The 24,354-nt window shown below is 43.1% G+C and overlaps 1 protein-coding gene across 4 annotated transcripts in view; it reads left to right on the plus strand.

The window, feature by feature from the left end:
* LOC131125407 (neurexin-2-like) overlaps nt 1-24,354 on the plus strand; it is a 410,351-nt gene that overhangs the window by 384,821 nt on the left and 1,176 nt on the right. For 3 of the 4 annotated variants that reach the window (XM_058066943.1, XM_058066944.1, XM_058066945.1), the window contains 4 exons: nt 2,421-2,510; nt 12,684-13,006; nt 14,463-14,541; nt 22,607-24,354. The exon at nt 22,607-24,354 is cut by the window's right edge. In XM_058066943.1, the coding sequence (XP_057922926.1) occupies nt 2,421-2,510; nt 12,684-13,006; nt 14,463-14,541; nt 22,607-23,490 (1,376 nt within the window). In that variant the 3' untranslated portion in view covers nt 23,491-24,354. The remainder of the gene's footprint in view (nt 1-2,420; nt 2,511-12,683; nt 13,007-14,462; nt 14,542-22,606) is intronic. The other variant, XM_058066946.1, reaches the window with a different exon arrangement.

The following is a 24,354-nucleotide window of genomic DNA, read 5'->3' on the forward strand; positions in this document are numbered from 1 at the left end:
CAAAGCAGCGCCTTGCTATTTTTTTTGAGTGTTAATAGGAAAAACAATAGGAAAAACAAATTGCTTGCGTAGAGGAATCATCTACACAGTTGGTATGATTCCACTTGTTCATGCAGAGACGTTTACAAGCACAGTGAGAGTGATAGTGCATGAGCCTCGCCTCTATTCTTGTAAGGCGGATGGAAGCGATCCATCTAAAGTTACCACACGAAGGAGGCAATGACAGAGAGAGAGCCCCGTGGCCACTGGCCAGTCATCTCCAGTGTAATCTCCACCCTGCTGGATGGATTTCCGATGTGGGTGTCCTGCACAAGGACATCTGGCTGCCTGCAGAGCGACATGATATACAGTGGGGAGTCCTTGGAGAGCAGGAGCACACACATGAATGTGCATTGATATCTTCTTGTCTTTGACATCCTACTTCTCGGCTTTTCTCCGGGTTATCTTTCTTCCCACATTCCAAAAACATGCATGTTAGTGTGAATGGTTGTTTGTTTATATATGCCCTGCTATTGGCTGGCGACCAGTCCAGGGTGTACCCCACCTAATCAGGACAAGCGGAATAGAAAATTGATGGACGGGTAGATCCTACTTCTACCTGTTTCTAGTCTACTTTGATCTGAATTGTATATTTTATCTTCTCTTCACCAAAAATTGCTTTCTTCAAGCTTCTGATCGGCCACAGCATCACCTGTTGCTTAAATTTGTTATTTTTTTTTTATTTATATCCATGTTGGAGAAAAGTAATTTCAGTGTTGTGGAAAAGTCTCAGCATGCTTTAGGGAAGTGCTTCTTGCCATGGGGCCCACGCTTGGGCCGCTAGCAGCAGCTAGAGGGCTGCAAAAAACTTTCTGTTTAGCGCTGCGGTTTTGCACCACATGGGTTTTCCGTGGAATACACGGGAAATCTGATTATTATCTATGAGATGGCCACGTTTATTATTTAATTATCTTAATGATCTATGTGAAGTTGGTGATTCATGCAAACATGCAATGATGGCAAACAGGGAAATAATCTATCAGCCTTGTTTGCTGTATTTTTCTAAAAAAAAAAAAACAAAAACAACAACAAACAAACAACCATTCACACTCACATTCATATCTATGGACAATTTGGAGTCACCAATTAACCTAGCATGTTTTTGGAATGTGGGAAAACCGGAGAAAACCCACGCATGCACAGGGAAAGCATGCAAACTCCACAAAGAGATGGCCAAGGGTGGAATTGAACTCGGGTCTCCTAGATGTGATGCCTGTCATGCAGCCCAAATATGCCCAAATAATATTTTTTTTATTAATATGGCACCTTGAAGTATGCAGTGAAAGAAAAAAAAGTAAGTGCTATAGCAGAAAACACAGCAAGATCCAAGATTACAGATTGAAAGTCTCAAGGAGAGTTTCTCTGAGATCCCTAACAAGGTCAAGAACCATAGGGAGGAATATACCTTGCAGTGGTATCAAGGTGGTACAGGATGATATCAAGGTGGTACAGGATGATATCAAGGTACTACAGGATGATAACACTGCATTGTACAGCGTATGTGTATTCATGTCTGACATAAGGATTGTGGATGATGGGGAAAAAAGTGTTTTCAACAATAACGGTCTTAAGTCTTAAGATACTTAAGACTAACAGCTCTGCAAATTGTATTTCAGCATTCACGGTAACTCATAATTAGACCTCTGACACGGTGTCCACATTAGACTCCATCAAAGGACCCGTGTGGCCAACCGCCCTCCCGTCCCTTTCGCCCCATGGCGTTGGCGTGACCCCAAGGTTGATTGAAGTGCGTCAAGGGGTAATAACTTTGTGCTGCAGCAAGGAAACTTCTCTGACACACTGATGGAGAGATGTTAATTGTGAGGCGCCTGTCAGGAGCGCTGTATTTTTTTAAGGACAGCAGAGGCAGCAGAGGGTGTCACATGATCAAGGTGTTGCATTTTCTTGTGAGACGGGAACTAACAAAATGTCTTCCTTGAAATGACCATGTTTTTTTTATTGCTGACTGTGAACTGTTTAAGATGCTGTTTTATTCACTGACTGCAATTAAGTTTGCTTTGCTAATGATTGCCTGTTTTTCTGCTTATGTGACTGCAAATGCATTTAAGTGTACTCAATTTGGGACAGCTTTTAATACTGTGAGCGAGCAATCTGTCTAAATCATTTATAAAAGATTCTAACATCTAAGTGAGCTAAAAGCATTTAAATACATTTAAATACATGGTAACTAGACTGCTAAGCAACAAAGCAGCCCCAAAACAGCCACATCCTGTCCTAACTAAAACGCACATAACTTCTATGCTAAACATTTGCCATGTTGCCCTTCTAACCTCTAACCTGTTTAACTTCCAGATTTTTTATTATTTTTTTATTATTTGTTTTTTGTAACCTCTCTTAATTTTTCTCCAAATTTCTTAAAGGGAACTTTGATAATGAGCGCCTGGCTATTGCTAGACAAAGAATCCCATACCGCCTCGGTCGGGTAGTTGACGAGTGGCTACTCGACAAAGGTAATAAAATCCCTTTAACTCCACTAATGATCCAAGTGCATATAAGCTGCCGCTAACCGCAACTCTGGAAGAGATGCAGCACCATGTGACCTGGAGCTCCGCCCCCCTCTAAACCGCCATTATAACCCACAAAACAAGTCCAATAATCAAGTTTTAAGTCTTCCAAAGTGATGCAATCGGGATTTAAAGTCACATAGGTGAGCGCATCCTTTAAATGGGGCTGCATCTCTTCAGAGAACTAACCCCCAAATAACCTGACATAACCCCCGCTAAAAAAGACTGTTTTTTTTTCCTGTGTCTTGTTGGATGAATGTGACTAGACAACATTTTCCCCCAAAACCCCGCCAATATCCACTTTAATGACCCATGAAAGTCACTAAAAGTTAAAGGGACTGTTTTAATGTTAATGTGGCCCAGTCCAAATTGATGCCCGTTTAACCCTTTGAGTGCTCACTGTGCCCGTCCACCCCCGTTACCTCCAAGAGAGTATCCTACTTTTTCCAGATATATGAAAAATGAGGCATTAGCATGTTATCTTTAGCGTCTCCTTCTGATGCAGACTGAAATGCAACAACAAATAAACAATCACTCATGTGCGGATTAATTCGGTTTGCGTCAGACAAACAGGAAGAAGCGCCACATGTTTATTTCACCAAAACAAAAGCAGGCCTGGGTCGTCCCAGTGTCTCCTTCGCTGAGGGAAGTTCCAACACAAATCCCAATCAGGAGCGACGCGGGAGATGAAAGTCGAATGAAATGGCGGATCAATAAAAGATGACTCACCCCCTTACGGAATTACATGCATGCATTATTCCCTTTCATGCATGCGCCTGTTTGGGGGAGAGCGTTGGGATTATGTCGGGAATAAATGAATAATGGGTCCCTAAACCTCACGTGCATATTAGTAGAGATGAGTTGTTTAGTATGATTTGGGGGGGGTCGTAAAAATCCTATTCAAAATACACATACGCTACACATTAAGTAATGGACAGGAATTATAACTCCCGATGGGCACCCATCTAGAGTGTAGCCTTTGGCTAGTGGGAGTCATGTGGGAATTTAGCCAATAATGAACTTCTATTTATTAAAAAATAAACAAATAATTCACACTTTTCAAAAGGTTACTGATGCACTTTCCTAAAAATAAATATTTTTAAACTATTGTATTTTATGTTGTATTTATTTACTATATTTCAGCAAACAGAATAACCTGCAAACAGTGTGTTTCATTTTTATTTAATGAAAACATTTTAAAAAAGCAAAGTTTGCTTGCATTGTGTTTTCTTACTGTACTCACAATTAATTGAAACTTGACTTTAAAACCGACACAGGTACCAAACCGTGGCTGGGGATGCCGTAGTGGGGGCCATGTCCGCGCTCAAAGGGTTATTAAAGATCAGAGCAGAATCTAACAGCAAAGCCCACCCACACTAACCACTGAGGGTTTCTCCATATACCGCCCCCCCTGCCACGACCCCATTACCATTACCATTGCCAGCCACAAGTTGGAGCCCTCAGTTCTAACCGCATTATAAATTCGTCTAACACAATTGGACCTGGTTGCGGCAATTTCTTGAAAAAATTTTAAAAAGTTCTAACTGTATCTAAAGATAGCAGCCCCTCTTCCCCTTAATTGACTTCCTCTCATGCAAAGACTCAGGGGGTTAAAACAAACAAAGCATTGGCTTTCTCAGAAATACAAGCGGGTCCCTTTAACATTTATTGTTTGGAGAACGTGGGGCATGTTTTTGTGTGTCAATGTTTGAATTTCTGTGAATGATGATAAGATTTGTTAACACTTTCTCATTGTGGTAAAAGAGCTTGGATCATTTCCACATGCTCCAGGTTTTGGTACCACCTGGTTTTGCTCACCATTCCCTGCAGATGTCATTAGAATAACGCCTCAAGGACCTTTGACATTGAGGAACTAAACCTTTTCGAAAAAAGCCTTGCTGTTGGGCACAATCCCCAATGCAGTCCCAGTGGAAAGCCACCTCAGTTCTCCATGCCAATCTCAGTACCCGCCCCATTCCATCCCGTCAAGCCTGATCCTGATCGCAGTGAGCATCTCCGTCCTATTCCCTACCCACTGACTAAATCCAATGCGGCAGACACTGTGGGGAAGTAATGAAGGGAACAAATCAGTCTCCAAAGTTCCTTCCTTCGAAACTTACTCGGATATGTCCTATTTTCCTTGCATCTCCTTCTACCGCTGATGGATCTGTCATGCTTGTCTGCCCTCGACTTTTTCTGCTTAGACCCTCTACAACTGTCTGCAGAAGACATCAGTTCCTTTGTGCAAAAAAGTACAACAATAAGAACTAATTGTCGATTCCACCCCCAGCTCACCCTGTGTATACGCCCAGCACGTTGAAAGAAAAAAGTACAGGCTTCACTACACATCTAATTTTGACGATGATGTTTTACTGCAGCAAGTAGACTAACCTGGCATGATTTTGCTGTTAATACAGTACAGGCAAATGAATGTAATGTTAGCACTGTAGCTCACATTAGCTCACATAGGTACATAACATTTGTCCCATTCCTTAATGTCATGCTATTTTCTGGAATCTTCTGCAAAAGTACTTCTTGAAGAGCCCCTCTGAACTGGTGGGTCACGAGTGTTGCCAAAAAAATAAAAATTGTGCAATGACCCGATGTGCATGAATGCACCTTGTGCCTGTGCCATTGGCCTGTTATGCCACCATGAGGTGCAGGCCATGTTTATGGGCAATTTGGCCATGCTTGAACGGAACGGGAAGGACATTGAGTGTGAACTTAACATGCTGTCCATCCAACACACAGATGGTTCAACTCATTCCCAGGTTCAAGTCTGGCTAGATATAATGCTTGCAACACATTTATAAGTGAGCACCATCTTCGCAAACGCATCATTGTTGCAACCAGGCCGTTTGAATATAAGATATTTAGGAAGTTTGAGTTGAAAAGTTTCCACAATTTGGGTCGCCACTTGTCATTGAAGGGTGATAGTGGGTCCCATACCAAAACCAGTTGAGTGCTCTGCTGTTTTCCGAAATATGCTGCAAAAAATGCCCCTAGCCAAATGAGCCCACCCAGTGCATACACTCCTCAACACTTCACAGAGGGCAGCTTTTTAGAGATGCACACAACACGGTTCATCAGCATTAAAGCTACAGACACAAAAACGGGTTTACTAAAAATTCCAGCTTGAAGCTAGACTTTGGACAACACACGTTCAAAAAGCTATTGTATCACCTAAAAAAAATAACCAATTACCTAAAAATGTCATCCAATACTTCTCTACAAGAGAGGAGGAATATGATCTCGGGGAATAACTAAATTTGAAGCACTTATATGCTAGGACAGCATTAAAAAGCCATAGCATTTCAGTATGTGGAATCAAACTATGGAATGGATTAAGTAAGGACCTCAAACAATGCACAACGATGAGCCAATTCAAGAAACAATACAAGCAGTTGATGTTTGCTAAATACAAGGATGAAGATTTATATATATCACTATATTGACAGTTACTATGATACCCATTATGTCGTTGTATGGTCATATCACCTCGTACTTCGGTACATGACAAAAAATTAATAAAAACAACAAAAAAAAACCTTAAACTGTATTATGGAAAGCAGGAAGTGAACAAATGTAACAGTTACTGGTTGTAAAAGTACCAGATGGAGGGGTAGGATTTAATAAGCTTTGCTTCTTCCTACTCCTTTTCGACATGTGGAACTGTGAACTGATTATGTAATGCACTAAATTGTAATTTGATGCATGTTCAAATGAAATAAAACCATTACCATTACCATTACCTACTGTATAAGGGACCTGGCAGTGTGCAGTGTGCAAGGCGAGATTAGAACCGCACATTAAGTGCTTTCTGCACACTATAAACATTGTCCGGCCTACCTCGGTGTTGCCAGTACTACTATGTAGCTGTAGTTAGTAATATTAGTAGCTATAGTTAGTAGCTAATATTTTTAAAACCTATATAAAATCTAGGTCATAAATGTAACACACTGTAATTTATGATTTATTTAGGCATTTTCCAGCGATCAAGTGTAATAATAAATAGAAGGTGTTTCTTACTCAAGCTTGCCGTCACTCTCAAGTGTGTAAGCTTGCTGTTGAGTGCATGAGTGGGATTTTAAAAATAAATGATGGTTGGTGAATGAGGCGCCGTGTCCTCATCTAACCAGCGTTCTCTCTCTCTCTGTCAGTGACGCTCCCTTGACAGTATCGCCGTTCAGGAGACATTCAGAGATATGTAGATCAGATAGAAGCACATCGGATTAGATCTCCTCTTCCAAGAGTGCCGCGAATACGTCGTCACATTACCCGCTGTCCTTGGGGACCTTGCTGGGCTCTCAGTCTTAACTTCATGCTGCGTTTAGCCACTCATCTGCCTTGTCAGACACAATTAATTCACGGTACTCGACCAAGAAAGCCGTCTGACTTCTGTGGAATATAACGAAAAAAACTCTTAATTACCAAAGAGAGCCTTGTGTTGAGGAAATAACATGGAACGCTTCAAAATAGGCTTTATCAGAACCTGCCCCGCCTCCTTAAAATGCTCTTTTCATTCTTAGGAGGAACTTCTTGTTGGTTATGAGGAATCCTTGCAAGTAAACACAAACCCATTAAGACTACAGACCCTACTTTCAGAGCACTCAGAGTGCAGCCATATGCACTTTGTAGCCATATGGAGAAGAAGAGAAATGTTCTTTCCATTTAGAGCATCCTCCCCTCACGTCAATCTTCTTCTGCTCCCTCAAACATTCCGCCCTCCAGGTGTGGAGGAGAGGACTAAAAGTATCAAGCTGCCATCCGCTTCTCCCCGCCTACATTTGCAGACTTTATTTGGTATCCTTAGAAAAAGCAATCTACGCATTAGCTTCATTGTGCATTGGACGTTTCCAGCAGGAAACGTACCGGACTGCGGCCAGTTGGTTGGGGACCCCATGTTCGACTCTTCGACAATTGATTGAGTCTGATTTGACTGTCAGTATCACCTTTGAGTCATATGAAAATGCCATGTGATCAAGTCTGCACCACTCAGACTGGCATCCATTTTAAGCCTAATATAATATCAATAAAGAATTGAAAAGACGTGTGTTTAACAGAAGATCTGTGCTTACACAAGATGGTAGTGCGTACACACAGCAATATGAATTTGCCAATATCGCGTCTCTTTGTCCAGAGAAGGTTTGGTTTAACATCTTATAGCCATCAAGAGCTTTGGACATTGGATTTCACAGGACCAACATTTCATCACCAATCTTAAACTCATCCCTGAGATGTACAGAGTACCAGAGTTTAAACACACCACCCAGAAATGCTCACAGGCGAAGTCGAGAACATAAACAAAGTTGAAGAAGGCACAGAGGAATAGGAGCTAAGCTGAAGCTAACACCACACAGAACATTTTTCCATGTTAAAGAGCGGTCTTTAGTGAATAAAATGGACGAGTTATAACCAAACGTCACTCACAGTAACAGACTTTTGTACTTCGGCATCATGATTTTCACCAAAACATGGCTCGGCAGCAACATTCAGCGATTAATTAACTATGGACAAAATTTAACGAATCAGATCAGACTCATACACAGCCCAAATACTCTCTACCCTGAAGGTCATATCACCACGTCGACACGGATACTATAAGGATTTGTAGAATATATATGTATATTGTAGAATATAAAACGTGTTCACATCGACTTCCTGTTAAGTGCACAGAAAGCTTCAAAATTAAAGCATGGCATAATTAACCTGCATTGTACCACAATGCAATGGTCATGATTGTCTTTAGAAGGGCAGCCATTTTATTATTATGTACATTTCCATTCTACATGCTTCAGTTACAGTGTCCTCTATTTTCACCGGACACGTGTGTAGATGTAGGATGTAGCTCTTTACATTTCGATTTTCTGACAGCATTCCATGAGGGGGGCGTTATAGATATGAAAATAATCCACACCACCCCCCCACCCCCCAGAGGTCATCAGCACAATGATCCAGCTTGACTTTCAGCTTGCAAAAGCCCTGAAGACTCAGCCAGTCGCTATGCATAATACAATAGGTACAGGTACACCTGCAGGTAAACGTGCACAATCTAAGGCGACCTCCCACCACCCCCCAAAAAAACCCTAACATATTATATGTGTATATGTTTCCAGGTATGGATTTAACAATACAGCCAAACCTTGGTTAGCATCATTAATCTGTTCCAGAAGGTCAGATTCTAACTGAAACTTGTGGCAGCAAAATCATATGTGTTATTTCTTTATTATCTTCAATTAATTAGTGTTTTTCACCTCTTTATTTGATCACGGATGCTGAACAACCCAAAATGGAGTCAAGTTGCAAATGACAGCATTTTGATAGAGGAAGTGAGAAACATTGAATTTAAGAAATAACTCATGAAAACAAAGGTAGTGGTGTTTTGATCTTGTTGCCACATTGTGTCTTAGGCAAAAATTACAACTTTAATGAAAAAGGGTAACCTTAAATGTTCATGTTTTATGCATGTGAAACTATGATACTTAAATTGTACTGGATTGATAAACACCTACTAGCAGGTTGCAGTTTTTTGTTCCACTAAAATGGTTTGCATTTTATTCCTAAAAATAAACCGAACCATGACCTTAAAACTGCGGTGTGTTCAAAACCATGATTATGGTGTACCTTTACATCCCGAAAGGTCATGCATGTAGATATTACAGATGCATACATACATGTTATTTATTTCTGTTATGATTGTCCCAGGATTTAAAAGGTTAAATTACAGTGTCACCTAAAACTTACATTTGCATCTTTGTAATGCAGAATTGTTGTGTCATTGCATTCATTTCAATATCGAAGAGTTGACCTCTTCCAGATTTGTAGTAAGGACGATTTAGCCCTTTTATTTATTTCCCAATTCATTTCTTGCTATGTTAAAAAGCCTTTGGTAGCTCATGGCAGTGAGCTGGCGGTGGTACCCTCTGCACTGCGGTTAATTAAAGCTTTGTGTACAGCGCTGGATGTCTGCTATAATGAGCCTTGGCCGCCTCCCACCCCTCCACTGGGAAAAGAGAGAGTGGCTCAAAATCCATCAAACTGCTGCAATAGCGCCTTGTTAGCCTGCATGCACGCACGCAGAGGTAAAGGTGTAAATAAATGTTTGGCCAACTTGCAAAAGGCCAGATATGACACACAAAAGGTCACTTTGTTGACATTCTTCATGTGCTACTCACTGCACGCCGCCGCTTGGCATGCAGAGGCGGGACCGCCCCTTCCTGTGCAACCAACCAAACCCAAATTGGCTCTAAAGCGCATGTGTCACGTGTGATTTGATCCAGGCCAGATCTACAAACAGATAACATCATCAGAGCCTCAGTAAAAACAAACATTGATCTCCCCTCGTCTAGTCTGGAGGGCACCTTTCTCGTGTTTTATTCCCTTGATAGAATAAATGGGTCACCCCGCGGTTGCTGAGCTAACGTATGACATTTAAAGGTACTAATCCTTGCCACCCCCAACTCTGCTTCATAATCATAAGCTGCTTGTCAATATGGATTACTGCTGAGTTTGTGACATGATCGCTCTGCTTTGGGTGGAAAAACATCCTCTCACACACACAGCAACTCTAAGCATGAGTAGCCTTCGCTGTGTTTGGCGGAGTGAGTTTCAATTTCTCTCTGAAGTGTGGTGGTATAGGGCGGGTGGGGTACAGAGTGCCCACCGGGGGCTGATTGCATGAAATGGAGGACCCTCCAGGCTGTCCTCTATACCAAGGACACCGCAGTAAATAGTCATCTTTTCCTTTTAGTGCCTAATGGGTTTTTTTTTTGTTTGCCTCTCTATCTGATTTCACTTCATTAGGTACACCACCACATTCTACTCCTGGTCACTTCAAATTGCAATTTTCAGTACAGAGCAATACTGAGTTCCCGTACTTTGAATTTGGGAAAGGGTAACGCCCATGAGGGCAATGACAGTGTGACCTGGAAGGGCGTTACTGGAAGGACAGCCTCCCCAATCTGAACCTGTGCAATGTGACCGTGCAAACCACAGTCGGTCCATAACAAACACCATGTTCAAACATAAGGATATCCATTCCGTGCACCTGGTCAGGAAACTAAGCTGAAGGTCTATTATCAACTTTGTAGAGGTATCATCAGCATTGTTGCCGACAGTGAGAAACATAGCTATTGGCTGTCCTAGAAGTCGCTAGATGATTTCCTCATGTATGCATATATATAGGAGGGCCAAAAACTGAGCAAAAACACTTAAAGTCAGGGCGACTTGATTAATTTATCACACAACGTTCTCCCATCATCAATGTAATAAGTAGTAATTTAATGAAGATTGAGATACATTTACAAAACAGAGTGGGATTTGCGCATGCATGATTCATGAATACGTAGAACTCCTTTAGTATGCTGTTAGTGTGCTTCGGAAGTACACTGTGCACTGACGGCTTGTTACTGCTTTGGGGCGGGGTGGACCTTTCAGCAGCACCTGCTCAGTAACAACAGAAACTACAAAATACGTGCTTTCACTTTTAAGTCCTCAAATACCAGAAAACCGGAAAACAATGTCAGAAATTTGCTAGATTTGTCGGTAGTCGCTTTTATGTCTGTAAGAGCATTTTGAATGTCACCCAGGAAATTGGACTCGAGGAGTAAAGTCCACCAGAGTTCCTTATAACCGAATGACACATATGAATGCAGCCTTGGAGTCTGAATTTTGCATTACGGGGTGTGTATGTGGTGGAGAGGTGGCGAGGGCACTTGTTCTAAATGATTATATTATAGATAAGTGGCGATTGTCAATGAAGCAGATTTAATTCTCAAGCCACAGTGCACACACAAACATTTACAAGTGCTGCATTAATCGATGGAATTTGTTTGACAATACTCGCAGATGCATCCATATTGCAGCGGAGGAAGTCATTAGCGGAGTAGAGTAGCAGCTCATTGAAAGCTCATGTGGAGCTCAGAAAAAAAAAAGGCCAAGCAAAGCAATCTTGCAAATGTTTTCAAACAATTAATTTGTCTTTATTAAACACTAATGTCTCTGCGGTTGACCGGCAATCAGTCCAACGTCAGCTGGGATGAGACCCTGCAGAGCGTAAGCCACAGAAAATGAATGAATGAAAGCTAATGACGGCCATGCTCACTCCCATCAGACCAAAAGCATCTTGAATTTCAGAGTCTCTATAAATATTAGCATCTCCCACTGGTATTGGATGTCTTTCCTTCTTCCTTTATGTAGATTGATTATTCCAAGAGAAGGTTCTTTGCCTCATCCTCTATAATTACCTCATCAAGACCTCTCCTTCCATACACTCCACATTGGCGGCACTGCAAGGATGCATATTTCATGAAAAAAAAGTGTAAAGAGAACCTTCACCACTCCCCCAAAAGTCCTGGTAACACATTAGTCCCTGGTTAAGTGGTCCAGCCCTTACATCCATCTATCCATCCCCATGAAGGGTAATGAGCAGCTCTTACTGAATTAAACACCCCCCTCCAGTGAAGCAGGCCGAGTCTGACATTTTTTTTTTCCCTCTGCCGGCGGTGCTTTATCATCGTGCTGCTCAGGTGTATTGGAGGTCAATAACACCATCCCAGAGTTGTTCTGATGGGTTCTGGCTGCGAACCTTCAAGTGTCAAGGTCGACTGCCCGCTGCAGTCCATGTGGACTTTTAAATTATGTCTTTGTGGGTAAAAAAGTGGCACCTGCAACCTACCTGCATCCAGTCATTCCAAAAGTGTTACCATTACAAGCAATTACCACATGTTGCATGTGGGATAAACAGAAGCAACAAGCCCTACAGTTGAGTGAGTTGTAAGAGTGGTTCTCTCCTAACTTGAAGGTCTCCGGTTCAATTCTCAGTCCCCCTGGTACTGAACTGTCAGTCGCTCCTAATCCTGCGCCATCAATAAGTGAATTAGGTAACAGTGTCAAAGTGCTTTGGCTCAATTAAAGGTAGAAAGGTGCTGTACTGTAACATGTTTTGCCACCCTTCTGCTGAGGTACCAACACAAGTCATTATGTTGAACTGCAGAGCCTGGTAATGGTGACTCTCATGTGTCTTTACTTGTGTTACATATGTTGTGTGAATATGTGTTATTTGTCGGGGTTCTTCTCTTTCCGTGTTTTCTCTCACGCCCTCACCTCTCATTCTTTTAGGCCGCCAGTTGACCATCTTCAACAGCCAGGCCTTCATCAAAATCGGGGGTGGGGAAAAGGGGCGCCACTTCCAGGGCCAGGTCTCGGGCCTGTACTACAACGGCCTGCAGGTACTCAAACTGGCCTCTGAGGGCGACCCCAACGTGCAGACACAGGGAAACCTGCGGCTGGTGGGTGACGTGCCCTCGGTGCTCGCCACCGACACCACCTCCACCACCCCACTGGCTGACATGTCCACCACCATCATGGAGACCACCACCACCATGGCCACCACCACCACCCGAAAACAGCGCTCACCCACCATCAGGGACAGTGTCACGCAGGTAATGTTTTTGTACTGATACAGTAATAATGCTCAATTTTCATTGACTCTGTATGGGAGGTCTTAAAGGTCCCATCTTATATATATTTTAAAAGCTTGATTGGACTTGAAGTTTACATGAGAGACAATCAGCCAGAACTCTCTGACTGGCTAATTTGACATATGAAAATTATTTAAATGGCAGCAGAGCATGAGTCACAAAAAAATTAAATAACTCTCAAAATGGAACCGTGGAACCTCTTTTGTGTTATTGTGATTTTAAATCACGTACCCAAAAGGATTCTTTCACCGCACATTTATTATAAATAGGCACACTGTACTTTAAACAATAATTACATGAATTATTTATGTCTAAGCATATGAAACAGGTTGTTTCTTGAGGGAAGAAGAGCGTATATGGTTTCTTGAAGAGCATATATGGTGTACCATATATTGGTACACCAAACAAATTCTTCTTTTCAGATATTTTTTTTAGTATTACAGTCGTGATCATCCTTAAAAATAAATTCCATACTGCTAATTTATGTTAAGACCTTGTTGCTGTTGTAACACGGGCTGATAATAAGCTTCGGCTTACTTGGAAGACAACCCGAATTTCAATTCCTCCATAACCCCCTACCCCCTTATAGCTTTGATCAAGTGTGTAATAATAGCTGTTAATAGAAGATGGACTCTTTTGAATGCATGATGTGCTGCACTGTATGGTATAAAATATTATAAAGATTAAGTGTGATTTATTGTGTCATAATCACTTTGTTATAAATCACCAGGCGCAAACGCGTCATCTTTTGGCCTCATTGGTGAGCAACAAAAGACAAATCCATCCACTCGAGTTTTTTTTTATGTGACTGCATTGTGACCATGCTAAAACAGCCTTTTATTATTCAGCCAGCAAGACATTTTTGAAGAGCATTTAAAAAAAAAACTGCCAAGGACACCCATTGCGTGAGTCTTAGAAGTGCACAAGGATTTATTATACTTGGTACCCATAGCACGAATGTTTGATGCTGTTGCCAGGCAACTGTCCCAGCATCATGTGAGGCATTTTGATGGATGAGGGGGCACTGTCATGCAGTCCACAGTCACTAAGTGATGCCGTATTGAAAAGATAATGTTGCTGGAATCTTCAATATTAGTGGTGTAACAGTACACCATAATCACAGTTCATTTTGGGTACAGAAAGGGAACATACACAAGATAAAACCACTCATCTTTTGTGTAAACTGTTTTTAAAATGTAGCATTAAAAAAGTGTCTACACTTCCTGTCACTCACTCAACATGTGGTTTGTGGCAACTTGGTAATCCTTGATACTGTACCGAATGTTCCATGTCAATAAACATCAGATTCCCAATACATCTATACATGTTACACTCCTATTGAATATGAAACAATAAGCTATTCAACCTAAAAGTTCTTTCCTCATGAATCTTCCATCCTATGTGTGTGTTCTTACAGAATGCGGATGAAATTTTAGTTGCATCCGCTGAATGTCCGAGTGATGACGAAGACTTGGAGGAGTGTGAGCCTGGAAATGGTGAGTCCACTCAAGGGGGGGGTTCTGTTGCCGGTTCTATTTTTGGTATCAGAAGCAAAGTGTGGACTGTTAGGATGTATCGCCAGAGCTCTGTGACCAGCTGCACTATCCTCACTATGCAACTCAGATTGGCCAGACGTGGACCCTTGGACTTGTTTTCTTAGAAATACAGTTTTGTGTCCTGCTTTTAATGAAGCAGGACAACTGTAGCCTTGGATGACGTACATACTGTAGCTCCTCAAGCATTGTTCTGACCTGAAGTGGAGCGGTATATCCTGATTTAGCTTGTAGCGTGACCACACAGAGTAAGACGCTAAATAATACAACAAAGAAGATGAGGACCACACAGTAAACAAAAGGGGACATATTTTTGGCACACTCTTTCAACCAATCTAGAGACTGCGGAGTGTCAAACTTTTGCAACATTTGATATATTATAGTATACAAGTTCCCAAAAAGTACACATTCAGCGAGGGACAGAAAGTGTAACTACCTGAGGATTGTCACACCTCTATTCGGTACCAAAGTGCAACCCAGCCTTACTCCGTTTACCTCCCACATTCCAAAAACATGTTAGGTTAATTGCCGACTCCAAATTGTCCATAGGTATGAATGTGAGTGTGAATGGTTGTTTGTATATATGTGTGGATGGAGTTGTGACTCGCAATTGTGCCAAGGACAAACCAGACCTTGTAAAACACTTGGCCTTCCCAGTGAAATACATACACGGTCAAAGACAAGTGGATAAAATGAAGAAGTGTGCCGCCATTGTACATTATTGCTACAAGCTGGAACATACAATATACATCATGCCCTTGGAGATACACGTGTGAGGAGAAACGGATCTGGGAAGCTCAACGTGTGGCATTCTCTTGCGGTTTTCATCGTAGGCAGCTAAGACGGAAATAGAGACTCGGTTACCTTCTTATTGGAGGCAGAATTTTTCTTACAAAAGGTGGATGTTACACCCGGGCTTAATCTCCTGTGGAGAAGCTCAACTTACTCCCTTACATGCCCACACAGCCAGTGAGTAGCAGACAGGCTCACCTTTGTGCAGAGAGACAACTGTCTCTCTTTGCTTTTGTGGGTGTTTGTAAGTTTATGTGGACGAATCACAAACACGCTCCCTATCTTGGGCTCCAGAAAGCCAGCCGGCAAGGAACAAGCCAAAGGAGTGGGATCAGCTTGACTGAGAACTGCATTAATGGTAGAAGAGGAATGACATTGTCCTTCTCCAAGAGGAGCCAACTGGCAATTGTCTGTGTTTTCAATTATGTTTGGGCTCCAAGATGGAAGGAAGGAGATAATAAGTTTTCTCAAGCTCAATGCCGTGGTCTACAAAAACAACATCCACTGTAACTTTTGGGCATGTAGCTGAATGACCCTTAAATATGGTGCACATCTTTAGGAGACAAGTGAAATATGAGCATGATTGGTTGAAAAACATAGCTGCCATCAAGCAAAACATGTTTCCTGAGGCATGGTCTTAGTAACTTGGTAACTATCTGGCTATAATTTACTCATTATTTGTTAATTTATTTCATTTTCAAATGTCATTTACAGTCATGACAAAATTAGGACACAATGTCCACAATATGTGCTACATTAATACAGCTGCAGCTCCCTTAAAGCCAGATTGTACATTCCGTTAAACATTTTAGCAGTCCGGGGATTGAAAAAAAAAAAAAAACTGATGCTGGAGGATGAAAGAAGCTCAGGGCGAATGCAAACGCGACAAAGCAGTGGTTTGCAGCGAGGAGGAAGAGGAGGAGGAGAAGCACACCTGTGGAGGAGAGAAGAAACACTAAGCCTCATTAAGATGGAGCGCGGCAGAGAAAACTGGATAGGACACAGAACTAAGAGAGGGAAATTCCTGCCTCCCCCAGCAGGCTAATTAAACTTTGACTTTGTTCGGGAGCTGTAATTACATCAGCCAATTAAAGCTCTGGCAGCGATCCTCCAGCGATGTTAATGAGTGGAGGGACAAGGCATTGGAATTGGGCGGGATTACAAAGATGAAGTCCATCCATGCACTCGGAAAACTCAGCTGATGCAGTCTTGGACATATCTCGCCTTTTCATCCAAGGACCTCTGCTCATGAAAAGCAGCATTTTTATCTGAACAGTCTCTACCTCCGAATGACCTCATCTCACATACCTGCGAGCTACTTTATAAATCCCAGGATGCTGGGAGGCGCTTTATCAGTTTTACTGTGAGAAGATGAGAGCTTTGAGGAAGCTCCTCAATAATTCATCTGATAATATATAGCATAAAGACAACCTGTGGATGCTCCTCTCATGTTAAAGAGCGCTTCTGACTCTACATATGCCTCCATTCTTCAAAGATGTTCTAATTTACAGAGATGCTTAATTATAACCGTATTCCCATAAGTGTGAAGTTGTCACTCCAAGAATAGGAATTATTTGTCGAGCAAGTTGCTTCATATAACATTACATATACAGAGCCCTGTCAAAAAAAATGGAATATTGTGTAAAAGTTTGTTTTCTTCCATAATATCATTCCAATTTTGAAACTTTCAAATATTCTAGGTTCATTGTGCATGCAGTGAAATATTCAAAGCCTCTTTTCTTTGTCACGTTTTCTGGTGTTGATCCATTCTGTTTTATCAAGTGCAGAGCCAATGCAGCTGTCTAGCTCGTTCTTGCAGCACTTGCAGCACTTCCATCTGCTGAAAACTTTTGAAAAAAAAAAAAAGCTGACTTCATATTCCAACATGACCTCACCTGCCAACGGTGCCAAAACCGCTAGTAACTGGTTTACTGACAACGTTATTATTGCGCTGGATTGACCTACAAATTGGCTGCATGGTGGAGAGTGGTTAGCATGCAGGCCTCACAGCTAGAAGACCCGAGTTCAATTCCACCCTCTGTGTAGAGTTTGCATGTTCTCCCCGTGCATGCGTGGGTTTTCTCCGGGTACTCCGGTTTCCTCCCACATTCCAAAAACATGCTAGGTTAATTGGCAACTCCAAATTGTCCATAGGTATGAATGTGAGTGTGAATGGTTGTTTGTCTATATGTGCCCTGTGATTGGCGGGCCACCAGTCCAGGGTGTACCCCACCTCTCGCCCGAAGACGGCTGGGATAGGCTCCAGCACCCCGTGACCGTCGACCTAAACGCCATAGAGAATCTGTGGATTATTGTGAAGATCACCATTGGCCTCCGTAACACCTCAACTGTGCCACAGGCTGATGGCCTCCATGCCAGACCAAATTAAAGCAGCGATTTATTCATGCATTCGTGCAAAAGGAGCGACAACCAAGTATTGATTACAGTAATTAAACATTATTTTCAGTGGAGTGAAATTTCTGTATTATAAGTCTTATTTTTAAATTGTTTTGATTGGAAATATGGATTTTTGGTTTTCATAAGCAAAATGTTATAAACATCAAGATTTTTCAAAATAAAACCCTAGTACATAGGGTACCAATTTCCAACACAGTAGAGATTAAGTGAGGGATAGGACATTGAATTGCTACTCTGTAAACAAATATAGTGGAGAGTGGGGGGGGGGGGGTGTCATGGAAAGCTAGAGTACCAAGGAGAAGCCAGAGCCATATTTTGCTGTTCAAGTTTCCTATTTAAGACCAGTCCAGGGTGTACCCCGCCTCTCGCCTGAAGACAGCTGGGATAGGCTCTAAGCCCTGCGACCCTAGTGAGGATAAGCAGCATAGAAGATGGATGGATGGATGGATGGCTGGATGGATGTTTCCTATTTGGGGACCCTTGGCCTTCCCGGTGAAATATATAAATGGACAAAGGCAAGTGGATAAGACGAAGGCAATGTCCTGCCATTGTTCAGTATAGATGGGAAACAGGGCTTCAAGTTGGAACTTTTAATGCTGCACACTTCAGCAGCAACTTTCATTTACTAAAAATAAAATATTTATTCATATCCATTATTCATTTTCTAACTGTTAGTCTTGCACTTGTCTGCGTTGTTGCACTTCCCGAAAAAGAAACCTTGTAAACGATTATATATTTCATATTTATTTTATGAATTGGGAGAATTACCTGATAGAAGTTTGCATTTTTTATGTTTGATTTTAAAAATCATCAAAGCTGTTTGGACATAGGCTGGGCTGCACTGTATTTTTGTTTCCAGAATTTAACTTTTAACGTGTATGCTTCTCCGCCATACACCCCTAGTAATTCTTCAGTTATGATTGTTTGGATGAATGTTAGATGGACTTTTATTTTGAAGGCTTTTTCAGGTATCTTTCTGTCCACTAGTGAGGCTCCGGGTCTTGATATGAGCGGTTGTCTCTGTATTTGTGTCACATGACTATCCCCTTGTGCCAGTGAATGACAACAGCAGTGGCTTTGTAAACACCTCATGAAGAGCAACATCACAAAAGATGATACGGGCGGCAGCCGTTGTACCTGCTGTGTCACGCCGCCATGGATTTTTCCATCCGCGGTCCGATCAGAGACAAATTACGGAGCGGCTCCTGCTCCCGACGAGGCCCTTTCGCTGTAAATATTTCAAATGGCCGCGAGCGGTCTGACGTGACGGCTGGAGTAACGATGTTTGTCAGGAGGACGACACAGCCGCATCAGTACCCATCTGCCCCGTAAATAGAGGCGGCTGACTCATCCCGAGCCGGGTGGAGATAAAGAAGGGGTTTCATCATGCAGCCTCAACTTGTGGTTACACCACCTTGGTGCGGTCCAATCACGGGGGTCAAAGCCAATCAGTCAGACTGAATATCCCAGAGTCGCTCCGGTTTTATTGGTTAGGTGATAGCATTCAACATTGTTATTCTTCATACATGTTTTATCTAGCCAGGCCACACATTTTAGCACCATAGCACTTTTGTTCTTGGATTTTCTGGCCAATCTGTGCTGCATAATGAGGTTGCAGTAAGTAAAACAAGGGTGTCCAAACCTTTTGCAGCATACAAATAGGAGGATGCCTGTGATAACCTAACCATTGTAAGTCAATGTCTATATGGTAAACATCCATCTTATCTAAGTAAATTAATGCAATATTCTATTTCCCATTAATAATTAATCAGCTTTATTTTTACAATATGCTCAGGACCGATAAAAAAAAAACAAGCTATGGGCTGAAAATAGCCCAGAGGCATCACTTTGGACACCCCTTGAAGGAGACGTGTTTGAGGGCTGAGTCTCCATGGTCCACCTGATACACAAAGATGGCTTCGAGGCTGTGGCTCTGAGAGGCAGCAGCAGGCATCGGTTAGAAACATAGTTATACCTGGACCACCTCTTGCCTTTTGTTTGTGGTTGCCCCTTGGAATACCAAAAGCCTGCCATGCATCCACACAGGCGGACAATAAATTTAAACCTGCACTGCCTGGAAAAAAAAAAAACAGTATGACTTTGACAAGTCATTCCGCACGACTAGAAACGGATTCCAACTAATCCGGCAAACTTCTACGTCTTTGTGCCGCTCGTCTTTTTGTTCCTCCAACGTGCTCTGCTGTCCTCTCAGGCGTCAAGGTGAAAAGCAGCCGGCAAACACACACACACACACACACACATGCACATACACACAAAGTGAATGAGGGAAACAGAGCAAACACAAAATAGACGTCATTGCCATGGAAACTAGCCCTCTGCACAAGTGAAGAATATGCTTGAAGTTTCTCTCTTCACAGCTCTCACATTTTGCTTCTCTTCAAGGCCTCGGGGAGGGTGGGGATAGAATTGGGGGTGTCTGTGCTGAAATGATGGCTTTGAATGCATTAGCTTTTTTTTAATGTGATTGACGAATGTTTGTCTGTATGATTTGGGGGCGGGGCTGAGCTGACTTAAAGAGGTGGGAGTCCCCCCTTCCTTCTTCCCTCTGATTGACCCCCCCCCCCCCAACCCCACCCCACCCACTCCCGTTTCACCTCGTCAAGTAAAAAAAAAAAAGAGCCATGCAGTCATGATTTCATGCTTCTTCTTATCATATGTTTCTATAACATGACCAACCCCCCACCCCACCCCCGGCCCTCCTCCACACCCTCTACCCTATGTAACTAAGATAAAATGTCATGTTGTGTTCTAACCTTAAAAGCTTATTTGTTTGACATCCAGTGACCTGTAATTTTTCTATGAATGATAGATATAATGTGGCTCATTCAGACTGAAAGAAATGTAGAATCTATTAACACGTAGAAGTGAATAGTGATGCGGAATGTCATTGACCTGTGTATCTGTCTGCTTTGGGGAGGGAAGGGGCCTACGAGGTAAAAGTGAGTGCAAACCTCACATTTCAGCAAGCTAGATTCTTAAGCAACAATACTAAAGAAATGCATATCACTTAGAGTAGTCAGTGTACAGCTTGTATAGCAGAATAGTCATTGAAAAGTCAACACACGGCCAAAACATAAGCTACTTTCACATTACAAGTCAATTAAATTTTTTTTTTTTTTGCTAAAATGTGACCTGTATCTGATTTCAGATTTTTTGTATACACTTTTTGCCATGCGAGAGTTGGAGAAACTCAAGAGGTGTAGTCAAAAGTTGCTCTTGTCATCCGAAAATTTAAATAAAGAAAGTCTCTCATCAATGTCCCACTCCTGATACTGATAGTTTTCGATACTGCTTCTCTTCATTAAGGTCACGATTGATCAGGAAGTTATCCCAGCTGACTTCCGACGAGACACGGAGTACACCCTGGACTGTCCGCCAGCCAATCACAGGGCATTTATAGATAACTATACTATAACAACCATTCACACGTACACCTATGGGCAATTTAGAGTCTCCAAGTAGCCTAGCGTGTACGTTTTTGGAATGTGGGAAAACCGCCCCTGCAAGATAATTGTGTCTTGTCAAGTGAAGCATGGTGGCGGTACGCTTCATGGTCTGGGGCTGCACCAGTGCTGCCACTATTGGGGAAGCTGTGGTTCATTCCTACACCAGTGTGTAGCATCATAATTGCCTTGCCTACAGTCAAGCACAGTGGTGGTTATGTCATGGTCTGGGGATGTATGAGTGCTGCTGCCATTGGAGTAATTGCGGTCCACTGAGGTGAAACGTGAAATCCACTACAAATGACTTCACCTCACACCCAAATTATGTCCTTGGTGTTAATATTTACCTTAACCCTTCCTCCTTTTTCAGCAAGGCACTTCTTATCCTGGAGGACATATTCAGCAGCACTCGTGCAGCCCCGGCACATGACACTACCAGTACCCTTCATGGCTGTCGGCAGAACACAATTATCATGCTACTCAGTTGTGTTGGAATGTTTCCTCTTGATGAACCACAGTTCCCCAGTGCCAGCAGCACTCATGCAGCCTGGACCGTGGCGCTATAACTATCATGCCACAATTACTTTGTGACTCACTTGTGTCACCAGATATTCAGACAATAATGGCTGTGTGTTGACTAATTTTCAGTGGATGGTACTCTATATGTAAGTGCTCTATATGGAAGCTGTACACTGACTACTCCAAAGTATATAAAATTGACTTTCTATATTATTGTCCTTTGAGAAACTATTAAATTGTTGCTGCAATGTGAGGGCTGTACTCACATCTGTGAGATTCTGTCGATTAAGCTAATTAAGGATGAGCCAAAGAGGGGTAAATTTAATTTTAAAAAAATAGTGAAGGTAAAGAAGGGAGGGGGGGAGGGAGGGTGGATGTTGATCACTATCCAAGAACAATCTTACACAGCTTTCTTTTTGTAATTTTTTTTTTTCATGCAAAAATCATGCGGCCAATTTGTTGATGTAAGTGACCTGAACCTCGTGGTTTGCTATCTTCTTCAACCAATCACAGCAGAGACATCAGAGTGTTAGGTCAGCTTCATGTATAGTCTAGCAGTGCATTAGATGTTAGCTGTTTCAGTGTAATGTGTAGTCTGCTGTTAACTTGTACTACTGACATAGCATGTAGAGCTACACAGGTTTAGGGTAGACAATGTTCTAACATCTTGTAGATTTCAGATTGTCAGATCAGCATAGAACTGATGAGATAGTTTAGACTGAATGATAGAACTAACCTCATGTCAAGTTGTCACCAAAGCTTCTGTGTTCTTGTGGCCTGACCCGTTCCCCTCCACTCTCTCTTTCTTGTCCTAGGAGGTGAAATAGTGTTGCCCATTATAACCGTGGACTCGCTAGATCCCCCCTCCATCGCCACCCGCTACCCAATAATGCCCTCACCCCCCACCACTTACCGCCCATTCCTCACTTTACTTGAAACCACCAAAGAGTCCCTCCCCTTGCCTAACATCCGGCCCCCCTGCCCCTTGGACCAAGAGGACTGCGAGGAAAATATTGAGGTGTCCGCGTATGGCTCGGGGGAGATGACCGAGTCTGACGACGAGGATTATTACAAAAACTCCCCCCTGGTCACAGACAGGACCGTCCTCCCTCCTCCCCCGGCCGTAGAGGGCCAAAGCCCCCGAGACCGCCATTTTTCACACTTCCCTTATGACCACCGCTCGCCCGTGTCCTCCACCCCCACGGCCGACCCCGACCAGCTCAGCCCTCGCGTCAAGGTGGCAGCTGGCGGCAGCAGCAGTAGCAACAACATCCCGGCGGGAAAAATGAACACCCGGGATCAAGTGCTGCTGCCGCCAGCCCACCCCTCGTCAGACCCCGGCCACCGCAGAGTCCCTGGAATAACCTACCCTCCTAATTTTCCCCACGTTCCCACTCCAGACCCCACATCTCCCGACAGAGGCCTGCCGGGCGCCGTGGAAGTGCAGCAGTCGAGCAGCACCACGGGGATGGTGGTCGGCATCGTAGCGGCCGCCGCCCTCTGCATCCTCATTCTGCTCTACGCCATGTACAAGTACCGCAACCGTGATGAGGGCTCCTACCAGGTGGACCAAAGCCGCAACTATATCAGCAATTCGGCCACACAGAGCAACGGGACACTGGTGAAGGAGAAGGCGCCGTGCGCCGGCAAGACAGCCCCCAAGAACAAGAAGAACAAAGACAAGGAGTATTACGTCTGAAGGGAGTGCCGCCATGACACAACAGAGGCAGGCCGCGTTTGAGAGAGAGAGAGCGAGAGTGAAAGAGGCCGCAAAGGGCAGACATTTGTAAAGCCGAGCCCGACCTTACAGAGGCAGACTGACTCGTTTGGACCTCGTGTCTCAACACCTTCCCGTGCCAACTAGCAAATCATGACCGGCTGATCAGGCTGTGTGGAATCCGCAGTACCGCACAGAAGAACCCTCAGTATTTGCGCCATCCATCAGAAACTACCGACAGTATCCAACAACGCCGTCTTCTCGCTCTCTCTCGCTCTCTCTCGCTTGCTCGCTCTCGTGGATCTCTCGCCATGTCAGCTGATGAACCCTGCCGTGTTTCAAGCATGTAGTATTCATCGACGACAAAGACACAAACTTTCTTTTTTTTTCTCCGTGGCATTCTGAGAAACTTTAAAACGTAAAAAATAAAAAAACGTAGCAACTTATGTGAGATACTACCACCGACCCCTCCAGTCTAACAGATGCTGACTCGTACTTTCAAGCGTCGGGGCCGAACCCTCCGCGGTCGTTTGTGTCATGTGTTTCTGGTGCTCAGAGGTTGGGCCGGCAGAGAAACTTTTCCTGCAGCTACAAATAACCAGAAAAAAGCTCCAGCCAAGCAGAGGAACTCTGTTCTTCATGGCGCTAAATATATGTATAGACACCGCAGTGACCTACATTGCTGGGAAATGGAGAGTTTGCCAATGCAGTGTAGCTAACACACTCTTTTTTTTCGACGTTGGAAGAGTAAGGCCTTGCTGCAGGCCTCTGTGACTGTCTTCGCTCTGAGAAATTAGGGACTTTTAATGGGAATTCTAGGGGTTCTTCTAGCTGGAGCTCAACTGT

This window comes from Doryrhamphus excisus, chromosome 3 (assembly GCF_030265055.1).
Source record: "Doryrhamphus excisus isolate RoL2022-K1 chromosome 3, RoL_Dexc_1.0, whole genome shotgun sequence".
Lineage (NCBI taxonomy): Eukaryota > Metazoa > Chordata > Actinopteri > Syngnathiformes > Syngnathidae > Doryrhamphus > Doryrhamphus excisus.